This window comes from Somniosus microcephalus, chromosome 19 (genome assembly GCF_052327205.1).
Source record: "Somniosus microcephalus isolate GS21.2 chromosome 19, FLI_Smic_1.0, whole genome shotgun sequence".
In the NCBI taxonomy this organism is placed as follows: Eukaryota; Metazoa; Chordata; class Chondrichthyes; order Squaliformes; family Somniosidae; genus Somniosus; species Somniosus microcephalus.
The window spans coordinates 2,330,446-2,348,942 of NC_141005.1; the positions used below are offsets into that span (position 1 = coordinate 2,330,446).

General features: G+C 53.4%; 1 protein-coding gene across 1 annotated transcript in view; it reads left to right on the forward strand.

The window, feature by feature from the left end:
- LOC147103488 (scavenger receptor class B member 1-like) overlaps nt 1-18,497 on the forward strand; it is a 119,775-nt gene that overhangs the window by 14,304 nt on the left and 86,974 nt on the right. Inside the window, exon 2 of the mRNA XM_086011814.1 lies at nt 2,409-2,569. Within this exon, the coding sequence (XP_085867940.1) occupies nt 2,409-2,569 (161 nt within the window). The remainder of the gene's footprint in view (nt 1-2,408; nt 2,570-18,497) is intronic.

The following is an 18,497-nucleotide window of genomic DNA, read 5'->3' on the forward strand; positions in this document are numbered from 1 at the left end:
ATAGTTACCATGGATTGGAGGGTAGCTAATGTAACCCCACTATTTAAAAAAGGTGGTAGAGAGAAAACGGGGAATTATAGACCGGTAAGCCTGACATCAGTAGTAGGGAAAATGCTAGAGGCCATTATAAAAGATGTAATAGCAGAGCACTTGGAAAACAGTGACAGGATCGGACAAAGTCAACATGGATTTACAAAAGGTAAATCGTGCTTGACTAATCTACTGGAATTTTTTGAGGATGTAACTGGTAGAATAGATAAGGGAGAACCAGTGGATGTGGTGTATTTGGACTTTCAGAAGGCTTTCGATAAGGTCCCGCATAAGAGATTAGCGTGTAAAGTTAAAGCACGTGGGATTGGGGGTAAGGTACAGAGAACTGGTTGGCAGATAGGAAGCAAAGAGTTGGAATAAACGGGTCTTTTTCCGAGTGGTAGGCAGTGACTAGTGGGGTACCGCAGGGATAGGTGCTGGGACCCCAGCTATTTCACAATATATATTAATGATCTAGACAAGGGAACTAGATGTAATATCTCCAAGTTTGCAGACAACACAAAGCTGGGTGGGCATGTGTGCTGTGAGGAGGATGCCGAGAAACTCCAGTGTGATTTGGACAGGTTGGGTGATTGGACAGATGCATGGCAGATGCAGTATAATGTGGATAAATGCGAGGTTATCCACTTTGGTGTCAAAAACAGGAAGGTAGATTATTATCTGAACGGCAATAGATTGGGAGAAGGGGAAGTGCAACGAGACCTGGGTGTCCTTGTGCACCAGTCACTGAAGGTAAGCATGCAGATGCAGCAGGCAGTTAAGAAGGCAAATGGTATGTTGGCCTTCGTAGCGAGAGAATTCGAGTACAGGAGCAAGGATGTCTTGCTGCAGTTGTACAGGGCCTTGGTGAGACCACACCTTGAGTATTGTGTGCAGTTTTGGTCGCCTTATCTGAGGAAGGATGTTCTTGACATGGAGAGAGTGCAGCGAAGATTCACCAGGCTGATACCTGGGATGGCAGGAATGACGTATGAGGAGAGATTGGGTCGATTGGGCTTATACTCGCTGGAGTTTAGAAGAATGAGAGGGGATCTCATTGAAACTTATAAAATTCTTACAGGACTAGACAGACTAGATGCAGGAAGGATGTTCCCGATGGTCGGGGAGTCCAGAACCAGGGGTCACAGTCTAAGGATAAGGGGTAAGCCATTTAGGACAGAGATGAGGAGAAATTTCTTCACCCAGAGAGTGGTGAACCTGTGGAATTCTCTACCACAGAAGGCAGTTGAGGCCAATTCATTAAATATATTCAGGAAGGAGTTAGATATATTTCTTAAGGCTAAAGGGATCAAGGGATATGGGGAGAAAGCAGGGACAGGGTACTGAATTTGGACGATCAGCCATGATCTCATTAAATGGTGGAGCAGGCTCGAGGGGCCGAATGGCCTACTCTTGCTCCTTTCTTCTATGTTTCTTCTATATTTAACATTCCATTTGCCTTTTTGATTACTTCTTGTACCTGCATGCTAACTTTTTGTGTTTCATGTACAAGGACTCCCAGGTCCCTCTGAACTGTAACATTTTGTAATCTCTCTCCATTTAAATAATAATTTGCTTTTTTATTTTTCCTGCCAAAGTGGATAACCTCGCACTTTCCCACATTATACTCCATCTGCCAAATGTTTGCCTACTCACTTAGCTTGTCTATATTCCTTTGCAGATTCTTTGAGTCCTGTGCACAAGTTGCTTTCCCATCCATCTTTGTATCATCCGCAAACTTGGCTACATTACATTCGGTCCCTTCAGCCAAGTCATTAATGTAGATTGTAAATAGTTGAGGCCCCAGCACCGATCCCTGTGGCACCCCATTAGTCTCCCTTGCTGCAGCCCCTGGGGAAGCGCATCGTAGGAGCACATCATAACCGAGTACCAAAGACAGGCAATAAGGACTTGTATGAGTGATTTTTAGTTCTCTATATTTGGTATAAACAGTTGCAACATGAAGAGTGATGAAGTATCTTGGTGCAGTCATCCTTTTTCTCTTAGATTTCTGTGATCTTAATATTCTTAGTTTTGTAAGAGCAACATCCATGAAATGGGATGGTTTCAGGATGCTCAGATGGTGGGCGTGAGGACCTTTGTTTCGATGCTTGGCAGGACTGCTGGTCCATTGTGTGGGGTGATTCAGCTGAACCTCTCAATAACTTTCTGCCTCAATTATCTGGCAGCTGATGAGACTGGTGGCCCTTGCTCCCTGCACATCCTCCTCTTACTCCTCTTCCTCTTCCTCCCCTTGCTCTGCTCTTCCACCTCCTCCTCTTCCTCCTCCTGCTCTTCTTCCTCCTCTTCTTCCTCATCCTCATCCTGTTTCCGTATTGTAATTTCTAAGTTAATCTGTGTTTTGTTTTTGGATTTAGAATGTTCAGATTGACCCCAGCAATGGGTTTGCTTACTCAGTGTGGCGAGGCATGCCTATTCCATTCTACCTATCCGTCTATTTCTTTCATATCGTGAATCCAGAGGCAATTCTCCGTGGAGAGAAACCTGTTGTTGCACAGCAAGGACCATATGTTTACAGGTATGTTATTTAGGAAATATTCCCTTTATTCCAAAACTAAATGTTATTGTCCCAGGAATTGTTGATGTTTGTATTCATTACTACAGGATTTGGGAGCAGGGAAAGCAAACACAAAATACACTAAGTTATTGAGCATAAAATGGACTGCTGCGAAGGAGGAATCTGTGCCTGGCGCTCTGGGATATAAGCTGGGGTACTCAGTGCAACTTATATACAGCAGCGAAGCTGGTTATTTTTGCCTGGTGGCTCATGTGCCAACATTCACAACACAGCTGGTGAACCTGCAAATCACAGACTGTGGCCGAAACCAAGGATTCCCATTAAAAGAAACAAAGGGGGAGATCAGAAGATTTTTTTCATAAAAAGGTTTATTCATAGAATCTTAGAATCTTACAGGATAAAAAGAGGCCATTCAGCCCATCATTACTGCGCCGGCTCTTTGAAAGATTCTCTCCAATTAATTCCACTTCCCTGCTCTTTCCCCATGGCCCTGCAAATTTTTCCCCTTCGAGTATTTATCCAATTCACTTTTGAAAGTTATTATTGAATCTGCTTCCACCGCCCTTTCAGGCAGCACATTCCAGATCACAACTTGCTGCGTAAAAAAAAATTCTCCTCATCTCCCCTCTGGTTCTTTTACCAATCACCTTAAACCTGTGTCCTCTGGTTACCGACACTTCTGCCATTGGAAACAGTTTCTCTTGTGTGGTGTCCAGAATTGGACACAATACTCCAGCTGAGGCCTAACCAGTGTTTTATAAAGGTTCAGCATAACTTCTTTGCTTTTGTACTCTATGCCTCTATTAATAAAGCCAAAGGTCCCGTTTGCCTTTTGAACAGCCATCTCAACTTGTCCTGCCACCTTCAAAGATTTGTGTACATACACCCCCAAGTCTCTCTGCTTCTGCACCCACTTTAGAATTGTACCATTTAGTTTATATTTCCTCACCTCCTGTTATTAAAATAATAAATAAATTGAGCCTAATAATACATTCTAGATTGTCAAAAACTCTACAATCAAGATTAGAACACGGAAGGTGCACAGACCATTTAGATTAACTACTTTACACAGATGGTGGTGAGAGTGTGGAATGGACTGGCCAGGGCAGTGAGTGTGGAATGGACTGACCAGGGCAGTGAGTGTGGAATGGACTGACCGGGGCAGTGAGTGTGGAATGGACTGACCAGGGCAGCGAGTGTGGAATGGACTGACCAGGGCAGTGAGTGTGGAATGGACTGACCAGAGCAGTGAGTGTGGAATGGACTGACCGGGGCAGTGAGTGTGGAATGGACTGACCAGGGCAGTGAGTGTGGAATGGACTGACCAGGGCAGTGAGTGTGGAATGGACTGACCAGAGCAGCGAGTGTGGAATGGACTGACCGGGGCAGCGAGTGTGGAATGGACTGACCAGAGCAGCGAGTGTGGAATGGACTGACCAGGGCAGTGAGTGTGGAATGGACTGACCAGGGCAGTGAGTGTGGAATGGACTGACCTGAGCAGCGAGTGTGGAATGGACTGACCAGGGCAGCGAGTGTGGAATGGACTGACCGGGGCAGTGAGTGTGGAATGGACTGACCAGGGCAGTGAGTGTGGAATGGACTGACCGGGGCAGCGAGTGTGGAATGGACTGACCGGGGCAGTGAGTGTGGAATGGACTGACCGGGGCAGTGAGTGTGGAATGGACTGACCAGGGCAGTAAGTGTGGAATGGACTGACCAGGGCAGTAAGTGTGGAATGGACTGACCGGGGCAGTGAGTGTGGAATGGACTGACCGGGGCAGTGAGTGTGGAATGGACTGACCGGGGCAGTGAGTGTGGAATGGACTGACCGGGGCAGTGAGTGTGGAATGGACTGACCGGGGCAGTGAGTGTGGAATGGACTGACCGGGGCAGCGAGTGTGGAATGGACTGACCGGGGCAGCGAGTGTGGAATGGACTGACCGGGGCAGTGAGTGTGGAATGGACTGACCGGGGCAGTGAGTGTGGAATGGACTGACCGGGGCAGTGAGTGTGGAATGGACTGACCGGGGCAGTGAGTGTGGAATGGACTGACCGGGGCAGTGAGTGTGGAATGGACTGACCGGGGCAGTGAGTGTGGAATGGACTGACCGGGGCAGTGAGTGTGGAATGGACTGACCAGAGCAGTGAGTGTGGAATGGACTGACCGGGGCAGTGAGTGTGGAATGGACTGACCAGGGCAGTGAGTGTGGAATGGACTGACCAGGGCAGTGAGTGTGGAATGGACTGACCGGGGCAGTGAGTGTGGAATGGACTGACCAGGGCAGCGAGTGTGGAATGGACTGACCGGGGCAGTGAGTGTGGAATGGACTGACCAGGGCAGTGAGTGTGGAATGGACTGACCAGAGCAGGGAGTGTGGAATGGACTGACCAGGGCAGCGAGTGTGGAATGGACTGACCAGGGCAGCGAGTGTGGAATGGACTGACCGGGGCAGCGAGTGTGGAATGGACTGACCCGGGCAGTGAGTGTGGAATGGACTGACCGGGGCAGTGAGTGTGGAATGGACTGACCAGTGCATCGAGTGTGGAATGGACTGACCGGGGCAGTGAGTGTGGAATGGACTGACCGGGGCAGTGAGTGTGGAATGGACTGACCAGAGCAGTGAGTGTGGAATGGACTGACCCGGGCAGCGAGTGTGGAATGGACTGACCAGGGCAGTGAGTGTGGAATGGACTGACCGGGGCAGTGAGTGTGGAATGGACTGACCGGGGCAGTGAGTGTGGAATGGACTGACCAGGGCAGTGAGTGTGGAATGGACTGACCAGAGCAGTGAGTGTGGAATGGACTGACCGGGGCAGTGAGTGTGGAATGGACTGACCAGGGCAGTGAGCGTGGAATGGACTGACCGGGGCAGCGAGCGTGGAATGGACTGACCAGGGCAGTGAGCGTGGAATGGACTGACCAGGGCAGTGAGCGTGGAATGGACTGACCAGGGCAGTGAGTGTGGAATGGACTGACCAGGGCAGTGAGTGTGGAATGGACTGACCAGGGCAGTGAGTGTGGAATGGACTGACCAGGGCAGTGAGTGTGGAATGGACTGACCAGGGCAGTGAGTGTGGAATGGACTGACCGGGGCAGTGAGTGTGGAATGGACTGACCGGGGCAGTGAGTGTGGAATGGACTGACCGGGGCAGTGAGTGTGGAATGGACTGACCAGGGCAGTGAGTGTGGAATGGACTGACCGGGGCAGTGAGTGTGGAATGGACTGACCGGGGCAGTGAGTGTGGAATGGACTGACCAGAGCAGCGAGTGTGGAACATAAGAACATAAGAACATAAGAAATAGGAGCAGGAGTAGGCCAATCGGCCCCTCGAGCCTGCTCCACCATTCAATAAGATCATGGCTGATCTGATCCTAACCTCAAATCTTCTATCACTCTGCATCCACCCGAACCCATGTGATCTCCCGGGAGAGGCGAAAAACCAGATAAAGACCCAATGGCCAATTTGGGAGAAAAAAATCTGGGAAATTCCTCTCCGACCCATCTAGGCGATCGAAATTCTTCCAGGAGATCACTCTGTCCCTATATTTTCTACAGTACTTACCTTCTGTAAAGGCGATCTCCACCCCAGCCAGGAACAGGAATAAAACCATCTCCTGAAATCTAACAGAATTAGAACACAGTAGGAGCAGAACAAGGCTACACGGCCCCTGGGCCCACTCCACTACCCACAGGGCCATGACCATTCCGAACCTAGACTCATGTCCAATTTCCTGCCCGCTCCCCGTAACCCTTAATTCCCTTTACTTCTCGGAAACTATCTATTTCTGTTTTAAATTTATTTAATGATGTAGCTTCCACAGCTTTCTGGGGCAGCAAATTCCACAAACCTACCACCCTCTGAGTGAAGAAGTTTCTCCTCATCTCAGTTTTGAATGAGCAGCCCCTTATTTTAAGATTATGCCCCCTAGTTCTAGTTTCACCCATCATTGGGAACATCCTCACCGCATCCACCCGATCAAGCCCCTTCACAATCTTATATGTTTCAATAAGATCGCCTCTCATTCTTCTGAACTCCAATGAGTAGAGTCCCAATCTACTCAACCTCTCCTCATATGACCACCCCCTCATCCCCGGGATTAACCGAGTGAACCTTCTTTGCACTGACTCGAGAGCAAGTATGTCTTTTCTTAAGTATGGACACCAAAACTGTATGCAGTATTCCAGGTGCGGCCTCACCAATACCTTGTACAACTGCAGCAATACCTCCCTGTTTTTATATTCCAACCCCCTAGCAATAAAAGCCAACATTCCATTGGCCTTCTTAATCACTTGCTGCACCTGCATAGTGTGGAATGGACTGACCGGGGCAGCGAGTGTGGAATGGACTGACCAGGGCAGTGAGTGTGGAATGGACTGACCGGGGCAGTGAGTGTGGAATGGACTGACCAGAGCAGCGAGTGTGGAATGGACTGACCGGGGCAGTGAGTGTGGAATGGACTGACCGGGGCAGTGAGTGTGGAATGGACTGACCAGAGCAGTGAGTGTGGAATGGACTGACCCGGGCAGCGAGTGTGGAATGGACTGACCGGGGCAGTAAGTGTGGAATGGACTGACCAGGGCAGTGAGTGTGGAATGGACTGACCAGAGCAGTGAGTGTGGAATGGACTGACCGGGGCAGTGAGTGTGGAATGGACTGACCAGGGCAGTGAGTGTGGAATGGACTGACCAGGGCAGTGAGTGTGGAATGGACTGACCAGAGCAGCGAGTGTGGAATGGACTGACCGGGGCAGTGAGTGTGGAATGGACTGACCAGGGCAGTGAGTGTGGAATGGACTGACCAGGGCAGTGAGTGTGGAATGGACTGACCGGGGCAGTGAGTGTGGAATGGACTGACCGGGGCAGTGAGTGTGGAATGGACTGACCGGGGCAGTGAGTGTGGAATGGACTGACCGGGGCAGTGAGTGTGGAATGGACTGACCGGGGTAGTGAGTGTGGAATGGACTGGCCAGGGCAGTGAGTGTGGAATGGACTGGCCGGGGCAGCGAGTGTGGAATGGACTGACCGGGGCAGTGAGTGTGGAATGGACTGACCGGGGCAGTGAGTGTGGAATGGACTGGCCAGGGCAGTGAGTGTGGAATGGACTGACCAGGGCAGCGAGTGTGGAATGGACTGACCGGGGCAGTGAGTGTGGAATGGACTGACCAGGGCAGTGAGTGTGGAATGGACTGACCGGGGCAGCGAGTGTGGAATGGACTGACCGGGGCAGCGAGTGTGGAATGGACTGACCAGTGCAGTGAGTGTGGAATGGACTGACCGGGGCCGTGAGTGTGGAATGGACTGACCAGGGCAGTGAGTGTGGAATGGACTGACCGGGGCAGTGAGTGTGGAATGGACTGACCGGGGCAGTGCGTGTGGAATGGACTGACCGGGGCAGTGAGTGTGGAATGGACTGACCGGGGCAGCGAGTGTGGAATGGACTGACCAGGGCAGTGAGTGTGGAATGGACTCACCGGGGCAGTGAGTGTGGAATGGACTGACCAGGGCAGTGAGTGTGGAATGGACTGACCGGGGCAGCGAGTGTGGAATGGACTGACCAGGGCAGTGAGTGTGGAATGGACTGACCAGGGCAGTGAGTGTGGAATGGACTGACCAGGGCAGCGAGTGTGGAATGGACTGACCGGGGCAGCGAGTGTGGAATGGACTGACCGGGGCAGTGAGTGTGGAATGGACTGACCGGGGCAGTGAGTGTGGAATGGATTGACCGGGGCAGTGAGTGTGGAATGGACTGACCGGGGCAGTGAGTGTGGAATGGACTGACCGGGGCAGCGAGTGTGGAATGGACTGACCGGGGCAGTGAGTGTGGAATGGACTGACCGGGGCAGTGAGTGTGGAATGGACTGACCGGGGCAGTGAGTGTGGAATGGACTGACCGGGGCAGTGAGTGTGGAATGGACTGACCAGAGCAGTGAGTGTGGAATGGACTGACCGGGGCAGTGAGTGTGGAATGGACTGACCGGGGCAGCGAGTGTGGAATGGGCTGACCAAGGCAGTGAGCGTGGAATGGACTGACCAGGGCAGTGAGTGTGGAATGGACTGACCAGGGCAGTGAGTGTGGAATGGACTGACCAGGGCAGTGAGTGTGGAATGGACTGACCGGGGCAGTGAGTGTGGAATGGACTGACCAGGGCAGTGAGTGTGGAATGGACTGACCAGGGCAGCGAGTGTGGAATGGACTGACCGGGGCAGCGAGTGTGGAATGGACTGACCAGGGCAGTGAGCGTGGAATGGACTGACCAGGGCAGTGAGTGTGGAATGGACTGACCAGGGCAGTGAGTGTGGAATGGACTGACCAGGGCAGTGAGTGTGGAATGGACTGACCGGGGCAGTGAGTGTGGAATGGACTGACCGGGGCAGTGAGTGTGGAATGGACTGACCGGGGCAGTGAGTGTGGAATGGACTGACCGGGGCAGTGAGTGTGGAATGGACTGACCGGGGCAGTGAGTGTGGAATGGACTGACCGGGGCAGTGAGTGTGGAATGGACTGACCAGAGCAGCGAGTGTGGAACATAAGAACATAAGAACATAAGAAATAGGAGCAGGAGTAGGCCAATCGGCCCCTCGAGCCTGCTCCACCATTCAATAAGATCATGGCTGATCTGATCCTAACCTCAAATCTTCTATCACTCTGCATCCACCCGAACCCATGTGATCTCCCGGGAGAGGCGAAAAACCAGATAAAGACCCAATGGCCAATTTGGGAGAAAAAAATCTGGGAAATTCCTCTCCGACCCATCTAGGCGATCGAAATTCTTCCAGGAGATCACTCTGTCCCTATATTTTCTACAGTCCTTACCTTCTGTAAAGGCGATCTCCACCCCAGCCAGGAACAGGAATAAAACCATCTCCTGAAATCTAACAGAATTAGAACACAGTAGGAGCAGAACAAGGCTACACGGCCCCTGGGCCCACTCCACTACCCACAGGGCCATGACCATTCCGAACCTAGACTCATGTCCAATTTCCTGCCCGCTCCCCGTAACCCTTAATTCCCTTTACTTCTCGGAAACTATCTATTTCTGTTTTAAATTTATTTAATGATGTAGCTTCCACAGCTTTCTGGGGCAGCAAATTCCACAAACCTACCACCCTCTGAGTGAAGAAGTTTCTCCTCATCTCAGTTTTGAATGAGCAGCCCCTTATTTTAAGATTATGCCCCCTAGTTCTAGTTTCACCCATCATTGGGAACATCCTCACCGCATCCACCCGATCAAGCCCCTTCACAATCTTATATGTTTCAATAAGATCGCCTCTCATTCTTCTGAACTCCAATGAGTAGAGTCCCAATCTACTCAACCTCTCCTCATATGACCACCCCCTCATCCCCGGGATTAACCGAGTGAACCTTCTTTGCACTGACTCGAGAGCAAGTATGTCTTTTCTTAAGTATGGACACCAAAACTGTATGCAGTATTCCAGGTGCGGCCTCACCAATACCTTGTACAACTGCAGCAATACCTCCCTGTTTTTATATTCCAACCCCCTAGCAATAAAAGCCAACATTCCATTGGCCTTCTTAATCACTTGCTGCACCTGCATAGTGTGGAATGGACTGACCGGGGCAGCGAGTGTGGAATGGACTGACCAGGGCAGTGAGTGTGGAATGGACTGACCGGGGCAGTGAGTGTGGAATGGACTGACCAGAGCAGCGAGTGTGGAATGGACTGACCGGGGCAGTGAGTGTGGAATGGACTGACCGGGGCAGTGAGTGTGGAATGGACTGACCAGAGCAGTGAGTGTGGAATGGACTGACCCGGGCAGCGAGTGTGGAATGGACTGACCGGGGCAGTAAGTGTGGAATGGACTGACCAGGGCAGTGAGTGTGGAATGGACTGACCAGAGCAGTGAGTGTGGAATGGACTGACCGGGGCAGTGAGTGTGGAATGGACTGACCGGGGCAGTGAGTGTGGAATGGACTGACCGGGGCAGTGAGTGTGGAATGGACTGACCGGGGCAGTGAGTGTGGAATGGACTGACCGCGGCAGTGAGTGTGGAATGGACTGACCAGGGCAGTGAGTGTGGAATGGACTGACCAGGGCAGTGAGTGTGGAATGGACTGACCGGGGCAGCGAGTGTGGAATGGACTGACCAGGGCAGTGAGTGTGGAATGGACTGACCGGGGCAGTGAGTGTGGAATGGACTGACCAGGGCAGTGAGTGTGGAATGGACTGACCAGGGCAGTGAGTGTGGAATGGACTGACCAGAGCAGCGAGTGTGGAATGGACTGACCGGGGCAGTGAGTGTGGAATGGACTGACCAGGGCAGTGAGTGTGGAATGGACTGACCGGGGCAGTGAGTGTGGAATGGACTGACCGGGGCAGTGAGTGTGGAATGGACTGACCGGGGCAGTGAGTGTGGAATGGACTGACCGGGGCAGTGAGTGTGGAATGGACTGACCGGGGCAGTGAGTGTGGAATGGACTGACCGGGGCAGTGAGTGTGGAATGGACTGACCGGGGCAGTGAGTGTGGAATGGACTGACCGGGGCAGTGAGTGTGGAATGGACTGACCGGGGCAGTGAGTGTGGAATGGACTGACCGGGGCAGTGAGTGTGGAATGGACTGACCGGGGCAGCGAGTGTGGAATGGACTGGCCGGGGCAGCGAGTGTGGAATGGACTGGCCGGGCCAGCGAGTGTGGAATGGACTGACCGGGGCAGTGAGTGTGGAATGGACTGACCGGGGCAGTGAGTGTGGAATGGACTGGCCAGGGCAGCGAGTGTGGAATGGACTGACCAGGGCAGCGAGTGTGGAATGGACTGACCGGGGCAGTGAGTGTGGAATGGACTGACCAGGGCAGTGAGTGTGGAATGGACTGACCGGGGCAGTGCGTGTGGAATGGACTGACCGGGGCAGTGAGTGTGGAATGGACTGACCGGGGCAGCGAGTGTGGAATGGACTGACCAGGGCAGTGAGTGTGGAATGGACTCACCGGGGCAGTGAGTGTGGAATGGACTGACCGGGGCAGTGAGTGTGGAATGGACTGACCGGGGCAGCGAGTGTGGAATGGACTGACCGGGGCAGTGAGTGTGGAATGGACTGACCAGGGCAGTGAGTGTGGAATGGACTGACCAGGGCAGCGAGTGTGGAATGGACTGACCGGGGCAGCGAGTGTGGAATGGACTGACCGGGGCAGTGAGTGTGGAATGGACTGACCGGGGCAGTGAGTGTGGAATGGATTGACCGGGGCAGTGAGTGTGGAATGGACTGACCGGGGCAGTGAGTGTGGAATGGACTGACCGGGGCAGCGAGTGTGGAATGGACTGACCGGGGCAGTGAGTGTGGAATGGACTGACCGGGGCAGTGAGTGTGGAATGGACTGACCGGGGCAGTGAGTGTGGAATGGACTGACCGGGGCAGTGAGTGTGGAATGGACTGACCGGGGCAGTGAGTGTGGAATGGACTGACCAGGGCAGTGAGTGTGGAATGGACTGACCAGGGCAGTGAGTGTGGAATGGACTGACCAGGGCAGTGAGTGTGGAATGGACTGACCGGGGCAGTGAGTGTGGAATGGACTGACCGGGGCAGTGAGTGTGGAATGGACTGACCGGGGCAGTGAGTGTGGAATGGACTGACCGGGGCAGTGAGTGTGGAATGGACTGACCGGGGCAGTGAGTGTGGAATGGACTGACCGGGGCAGTGAGTGTGGAATGGACTGACCAGAGCAGCGAGTGTGGAACATAAGAACATAAGAACATAAGAAATAGGAGCAGGAGTAGGCCAATCGGCCCCTCGAGCCTGCTCCACCATTCAATAAGATCATGGCTGATCTGATCCTAACCTCAAATCTTCTATCACTCTGCATCCACCCGAACCCATGTGATCTCCCGGGAGAGGCGAAAAACCAGATAAAGACCCAATGGCCAATTTGGGAGAAAAAAATCTGGGAAATTCCTCTCCGACCCATCTAGGCGATCGAAATTCTTCCAGGAGATCACTCTGTCCCTATATTTTCTACAGTACTTACCTTCTGTAAAGGCGATCTCCACCCCAGCCAGGAACAGGAATAAAACCATCTCCTGAAATCTAACAGAATTAGAACACAGTAGGAGCAGAACAAGGCTACACGGCCCCTGGGCCCACTCCACTACCCACAGGGCCATGACCATTCCGAACCTAGACTCATGTCCAATTTCCTGCCCGCTCCCCGTAACCCTTAATTCCCTTTACTTCTCGGAAACTATCTATTTCTGTTTTAAATTTATTTAATGATGTAGCTTCCACAGCTTTCTGGGGCAGCAAATTCCACAAACCTACCACCCTCTGAGTGAAGAAGTTTCTCCTCATCTCAGTTTTGAATGAGCAGCCCCTTATTTTAAGATTATGCCCCCTAGTTCTAGTTTCACCCATCATTGGGAACATCCTCACCGCATCCACCCGATCAAGCCCCTTCACAATCTTATATGTTTCAATAAGATCGCCTCTCATTCTTCTGAACTCCAATGAGTAGAGTCCCAATCTACTCAACCTCTCCTCATATGACCACCCCCTCATCCCCGGGATTAACCGAGTGAACCTTCTTTGCACTGACTCGAGAGCAAGTATGTCTTTTCTTAAGTATGGACACCAAAACTGTATGCAGTATTCCAGGTGCGGCCTCACCAATACCTTGTACAACTGCAGCAATACCTCCCTGTTTTTATATTCCAACCCCCTAGCAATAAAAGCCAACATTCCATTGGCCTTCTTAATCACTTGCTGCACCTGCATAGTGTGGAATGGACTGACCGGGGCAGCGAGTGTGGAATGGACTGACCAGGGCAGTGAGTGTGGAATGGACTGACCGGGGCAGTGAGTGTGGAATGGACTGACCAGAGCAGCGAGTGTGGAATGGACTGACCGGGGCAGTGAGTGTGGAATGGACTGACCGGGGCAGTGAGTGTGGAATGGACTGACCAGAGCAGTGAGTGTGGAATGGACTGACCCGGGCAGCGAGTGTGGAATGGACTGACCGGGGCAGTAAGTGTGGAATGGACTGACCAGGGCAGTGAGTGTGGAATGGACTGACCAGAGCAGTGAGTGTGGAATGGACTGACCGGGGCAGTGAGTGTGGAATGGACTGACCAGGGCAGTGAGTGTGGAATGGACTGACCAGGGCAGTGAGTGTGGAATGGACTGACCAGAGCAGCGAGTGTGGAATGGACTGACCGGGGCAGTGAGTGTGGAATGGACTGACCAGGGCAGTGAGTGTGGAATGGACTGACCAGGGCAGTGAGTGTGGAATGGACTGACCGGGGCAGTGAGTGTGGAATGGACTGACCGGGGCAGTGAGTGTGGAATGGACTGACCGGGGCAGTGAGTGTGGAATGGACTGACCGGGGCAGTGAGTGTGGAATGGACTGACCGGGGTAGTGAGTGTGGAATGGACTGGCCAGGGCAGTGAGTGTGGAATGGACTGGCCGGGGCAGCGAGTGTGGAATGGACTGACCGGGGCAGTGAGTGTGGAATGGACTGACCGGGGCAGTGAGTGTGGAATGGACTGGCCAGGGCAGTGAGTGTGGAATGGACTGACCAGGGCAGCGAGTGTGGAATGGACTGACCGGGGCAGTGAGTGTGGAATGGACTGACCAGGGCAGTGAGTGTGGAATGGACTGACCGGGGCAGCGAGTGTGGAATGGACTGACCGGGGCAGCGAGTGTGGAATGGACTGACCAGTGCAGTGAGTGTGGAATGGACTGACCGGGGCCGTGAGTGTGGAATGGACTGACCAGGGCAGTGAGTGTGGAATGGACTGACCGGGGCAGTGAGTGTGGAATGGACTGACCGGGGCAGTGCGTGTGGAATGGACTGACCGGGGCAGTGAGTGTGGAATGGACTGACCGGGGCAGCGAGTGTGGAATGGACTGACCAGGGCAGTGAGTGTGGAATGGACTCACCGGGGCAGTGAGTGTGGAATGGACTGACCAGGGCAGTGAGTGTGGAATGGACTGACCGGGGCAGCGAGTGTGGAATGGACTGACCAGGGCAGTGAGTGTGGAATGGACTGACCAGGGCAGTGAGTGTGGAATGGACTGACCAGGGCAGCGAGTGTGGAATGGACTGACCGGGGCAGCGAGTGTGGAATGGACTGACCGGGGCAGTGAGTGTGGAATGGACTGACCGGGGCAGTGAGTGTGGAATGGATTGACCGGGGCAGTGAGTGTGGAATGGACTGACCGGGGCAGTGAGTGTGGAATGGACTGACCGGGGCAGCGAGTGTGGAATGGACTGACCGGGGCAGTGAGTGTGGAATGGACTGACCGGGGCAGTGAGTGTGGAATGGACTGACCGGGGCAGTGAGTGTGGAATGGACTGACCGGGGCAGTGAGTGTGGAATGGACTGACCAGAGCAGTGAGTGTGGAATGGACTGACCGGGGCAGTGAGTGTGGAATGGACTGACCGGGGCAGCGAGTGTGGAATGGGCTGACCAAGGCAGTGAGCGTGGAATGGACTGACCAGGGCAGTGAGTGTGGAATGGACTGACCAGGGCAGTGAGTGTGGAATGGACTGACCAGGGCAGTGAGTGTGGAATGGACTGACCGGGGCAGTGAGTGTGGAATGGACTGACCAGGGCAGTGAGTGTGGAATGGACTGACCGGGGCAGTGAGTGTGGAATGGACTGACCAGGGCAGTGAGTGTGGAATGGACTGACCAGGGCAGCGAGTGTGGAATGGACTGACCGGGGCAGCGAGTGTGGAATGGACTGACCAGGGCAGTGAGCGTGGAATGGACTGACCAGGGCAGTGAGTGTGGAATGGACTGACCAGGGCAGTGAGTGTGGAATGGACTGACCAGGGCAGTGAGTGTGGAATGGACTGACCGGGGCAGTGAGTGTGGAATGGACTGACCGGGGCAGTGAGTGTGGAATGGACTGACCGGGGCAGTGAGTGTGGAATGGACTGACCGGGGCAGTGAGTGTGGAATGGACTGACCGGGGCAGTGAGTGTGGAATGGACTGACCGGGGCAGTGAGTGTGGAATGGACTGACCGGGGCAGTGAGTGTGGAATGGACTGACCAGAGCAGTGAGTGTGGAATGGACTGACCGGGGCAGTGAGTGTGGAATGGACTGACCGGGGCAGCGAGTGTGGAATGGGCTGACCAAGGCAGTGAGCGTGGAATGGACTGACCAGGGCAGTGAGTGTGGAATGGACTGACCAGGGCAGTGAGTGTGGAATGGACTGACCAGGGCAGTGAGTGTGGAATGGACTGACCGGGGCAGTGAGTGTGGAATGGACTGACCAGGACAGTGAGTGTGGAATGGACTGACCGGGGCAGTGAGTGTGGAATGGACTGACCAGGGCAGTGAGTGTGGAATGGACTGACCAGGGCAGCGAGTGTGGAATGGACTGACCGGGGCAGCGAGTGTGGAATGGACTGACCAGGGCAGTGAGCGTGGAATGGACTGACCAGGGCAGTGAGTGTGGAATGGACTGACCAGGGCAGTGAGTGTGGAATGGACTGACCAGGGCAGTGAGTGTGGAATGGACTGACCGGGGCAGTGAGTGTGGAATGGACTGACCGGGGCAGTGAGTGTGGAATGGACTGACCGGGGCAGTGAGTGTGGAATGGACTGACCGGGGCAGTGAGTGTGGAATGGACTGACCGGGGCAGTGAGTGTGGAATGGACTGACCGGGGCAGTGAGTGTGGAATGGACTGACCAGAGCAGCGAGTGTGGAACATAAGAACATAAGAACATAAGAAATAGGAGCAGGAGTAGGCCAATCGGCCCCTCGAGCCTGCTCCACCATTCAATAAGATCATGGCTGATCTGATCCTAACCTCAAATCTTCTATCACTCTGCATCCACCCGAACCCATGTGATCTCCCGGGAGAGGCGAAAAACCAGATAAAGACCCAATGGCCAATTTGGGAGAAAAAAATCTGGGAAATTCCTCTCCGACCCATCTAGGCGATCGAAATTCTTCCAGGAGATCACTCTGTCCCTATATTTTCTACAGTCCTTACCTTCTGTAAAGGCGATCTCCACCCCAGCCAGGAACAGGAATAAAACCATCTCCTGAAATCTAACAGAATTAGAACACAGTAGGAGCAGAACAAGGCTACACGGCCCCTGGGCCCACTCCACTACCCACAGGGCCATGACCATTCCGAACCTAGACTCATGTCCAATTTCCTGCCCGCTCCCCGTAACCCTTAATTCCCTTTACTTCTCGGAAACTATCTATTTCTGTTTTAAATTTATTTAATGATGTAGCTTCCACAGCTTTCTGGGGCAGCAAATTCCACAAACCTACCACCCTCTGAGTGAAGAAGTTTCTCCTCATCTCAGTTTTGAATGAGCAGCCCCTTATTTTAAGATTATGCCCCCTAGTTCTAGTTTCACCCATCATTGGGAACATCCTCACCGCATCCACCCGATCAAGCCCCTTCACAATCTTATATGTTTCAATAAGATCGCCTCTCATTCTTCTGAACTCCAATGAGTAGAGTCCCAATCTACTCAACCTCTCCTCATATGACCACCCCCTCATCCCCGGGATTAACCGAGTGAACCTTCTTTGCACTGACTCGAGAGCAAGTATGTCTTTTCTTAAGTATGGACACCAAAACTGTATGCAGTATTCCAGGTGCGGCCTCACCAATACCTTGTACAACTGCAGCAATACCTCCCTGTTTTTATATTCCAACCCCCTAGCAATAAAAGCCAACATTCCATTGGCCTTCTTAATCACTTGCTGCACCTGCATAGTGTGGAATGGACTGACCGGGGCAGCGAGTGTGGAATGGACTGACCAGGGCAGTGAGTGTGGAATGGACTGACCGGGGCAGTGAGTGTGGAATGGACTGACCAGAGCAGCGAGTGTGGAATGGACTGACCGGGGCAGTGAGTGTGGAATGGACTGACCGGGGCAGTGAGTGTGGAATGGACTGACCAGAGCAGTGAGTGTGGAATGGACTGACCCGGGCAGCGAGTGTGGAATGGACTGACCGGGGCAGTAAGTGTGGAATGGACTGACCAGGGCAGTGAGTGTGGAATGGACTGACCAGAGCAGTGAGTGTGGAATGGACTGACCGGGGCAGTGAGTGTGGAATGGACTGACCAGGGCAGTGAGTGTGGAATGGACTGACCGGGGCAGTGAGTGTGGAATGGACTGACCGGGGCAGTGAGTGTGGAATGGACTGACCGCGGCAGTGAGTGTGGAATGGACTGACCAGGGCAGTGAGTGTGGAATGGACTGACCAGGGCAGTGAGTGTGGAATGGACTGACCGGGGCAGCGAGTGTGGAATGGACTGACCAGGGCAGTGAGTGTGGAATGGACTGACCGGGGCAGTGAGTGTGGAATGGACTGACCAGGGCAGTGAGTGTGGAATGGACTGACCAGGGCAGTGAGTGTGGAATGGACTGACCAGAGCAGCGAGTGTGGAATGGACTGACCGGGGCAGTGAGTGTGGAATGGACTGACCCGGGCAGTGAGTGTGGAATGGACTGACCGGGGCAGTGAGTGTGGAATGGACTGACCGGGGCAGTGAGTGTGGAATGGACTGACCGGGGCAGTGAGTGTGGAATGGACTGACCGGGGCAGTGAGTGTGGAATGGACTGACCGGGGCAGTGAGTGTGGAATGGACTGACCGGGGCAGTGAGTGTGGAATGGACTGACCGGGGCAGTGAGTGTGGAATGGACTGACCGGGGCAGTGAGTGTGGAATGGACTGACCGGGGCAGTGAGTGTGGAATGGACTGACCGGGGCAGTGAGTGTGGAATGGACTGACCGGGGCAGCGAGTGTGGAATGGACTGGCCGGGGCAGCGAGTGTGGAATGGACTGGCCGGGCCAGCGAGTGTGGAATGGACTGACCGGGGCAGTGAGTGTGGAATGGACTGACCGGGGCAGTGAGTGTGGAATGGACTGGCCAGGGCAGCGAGTGTGGAATGGACTGACCAGGGCAGCGAGTGTGGAATGGACTGA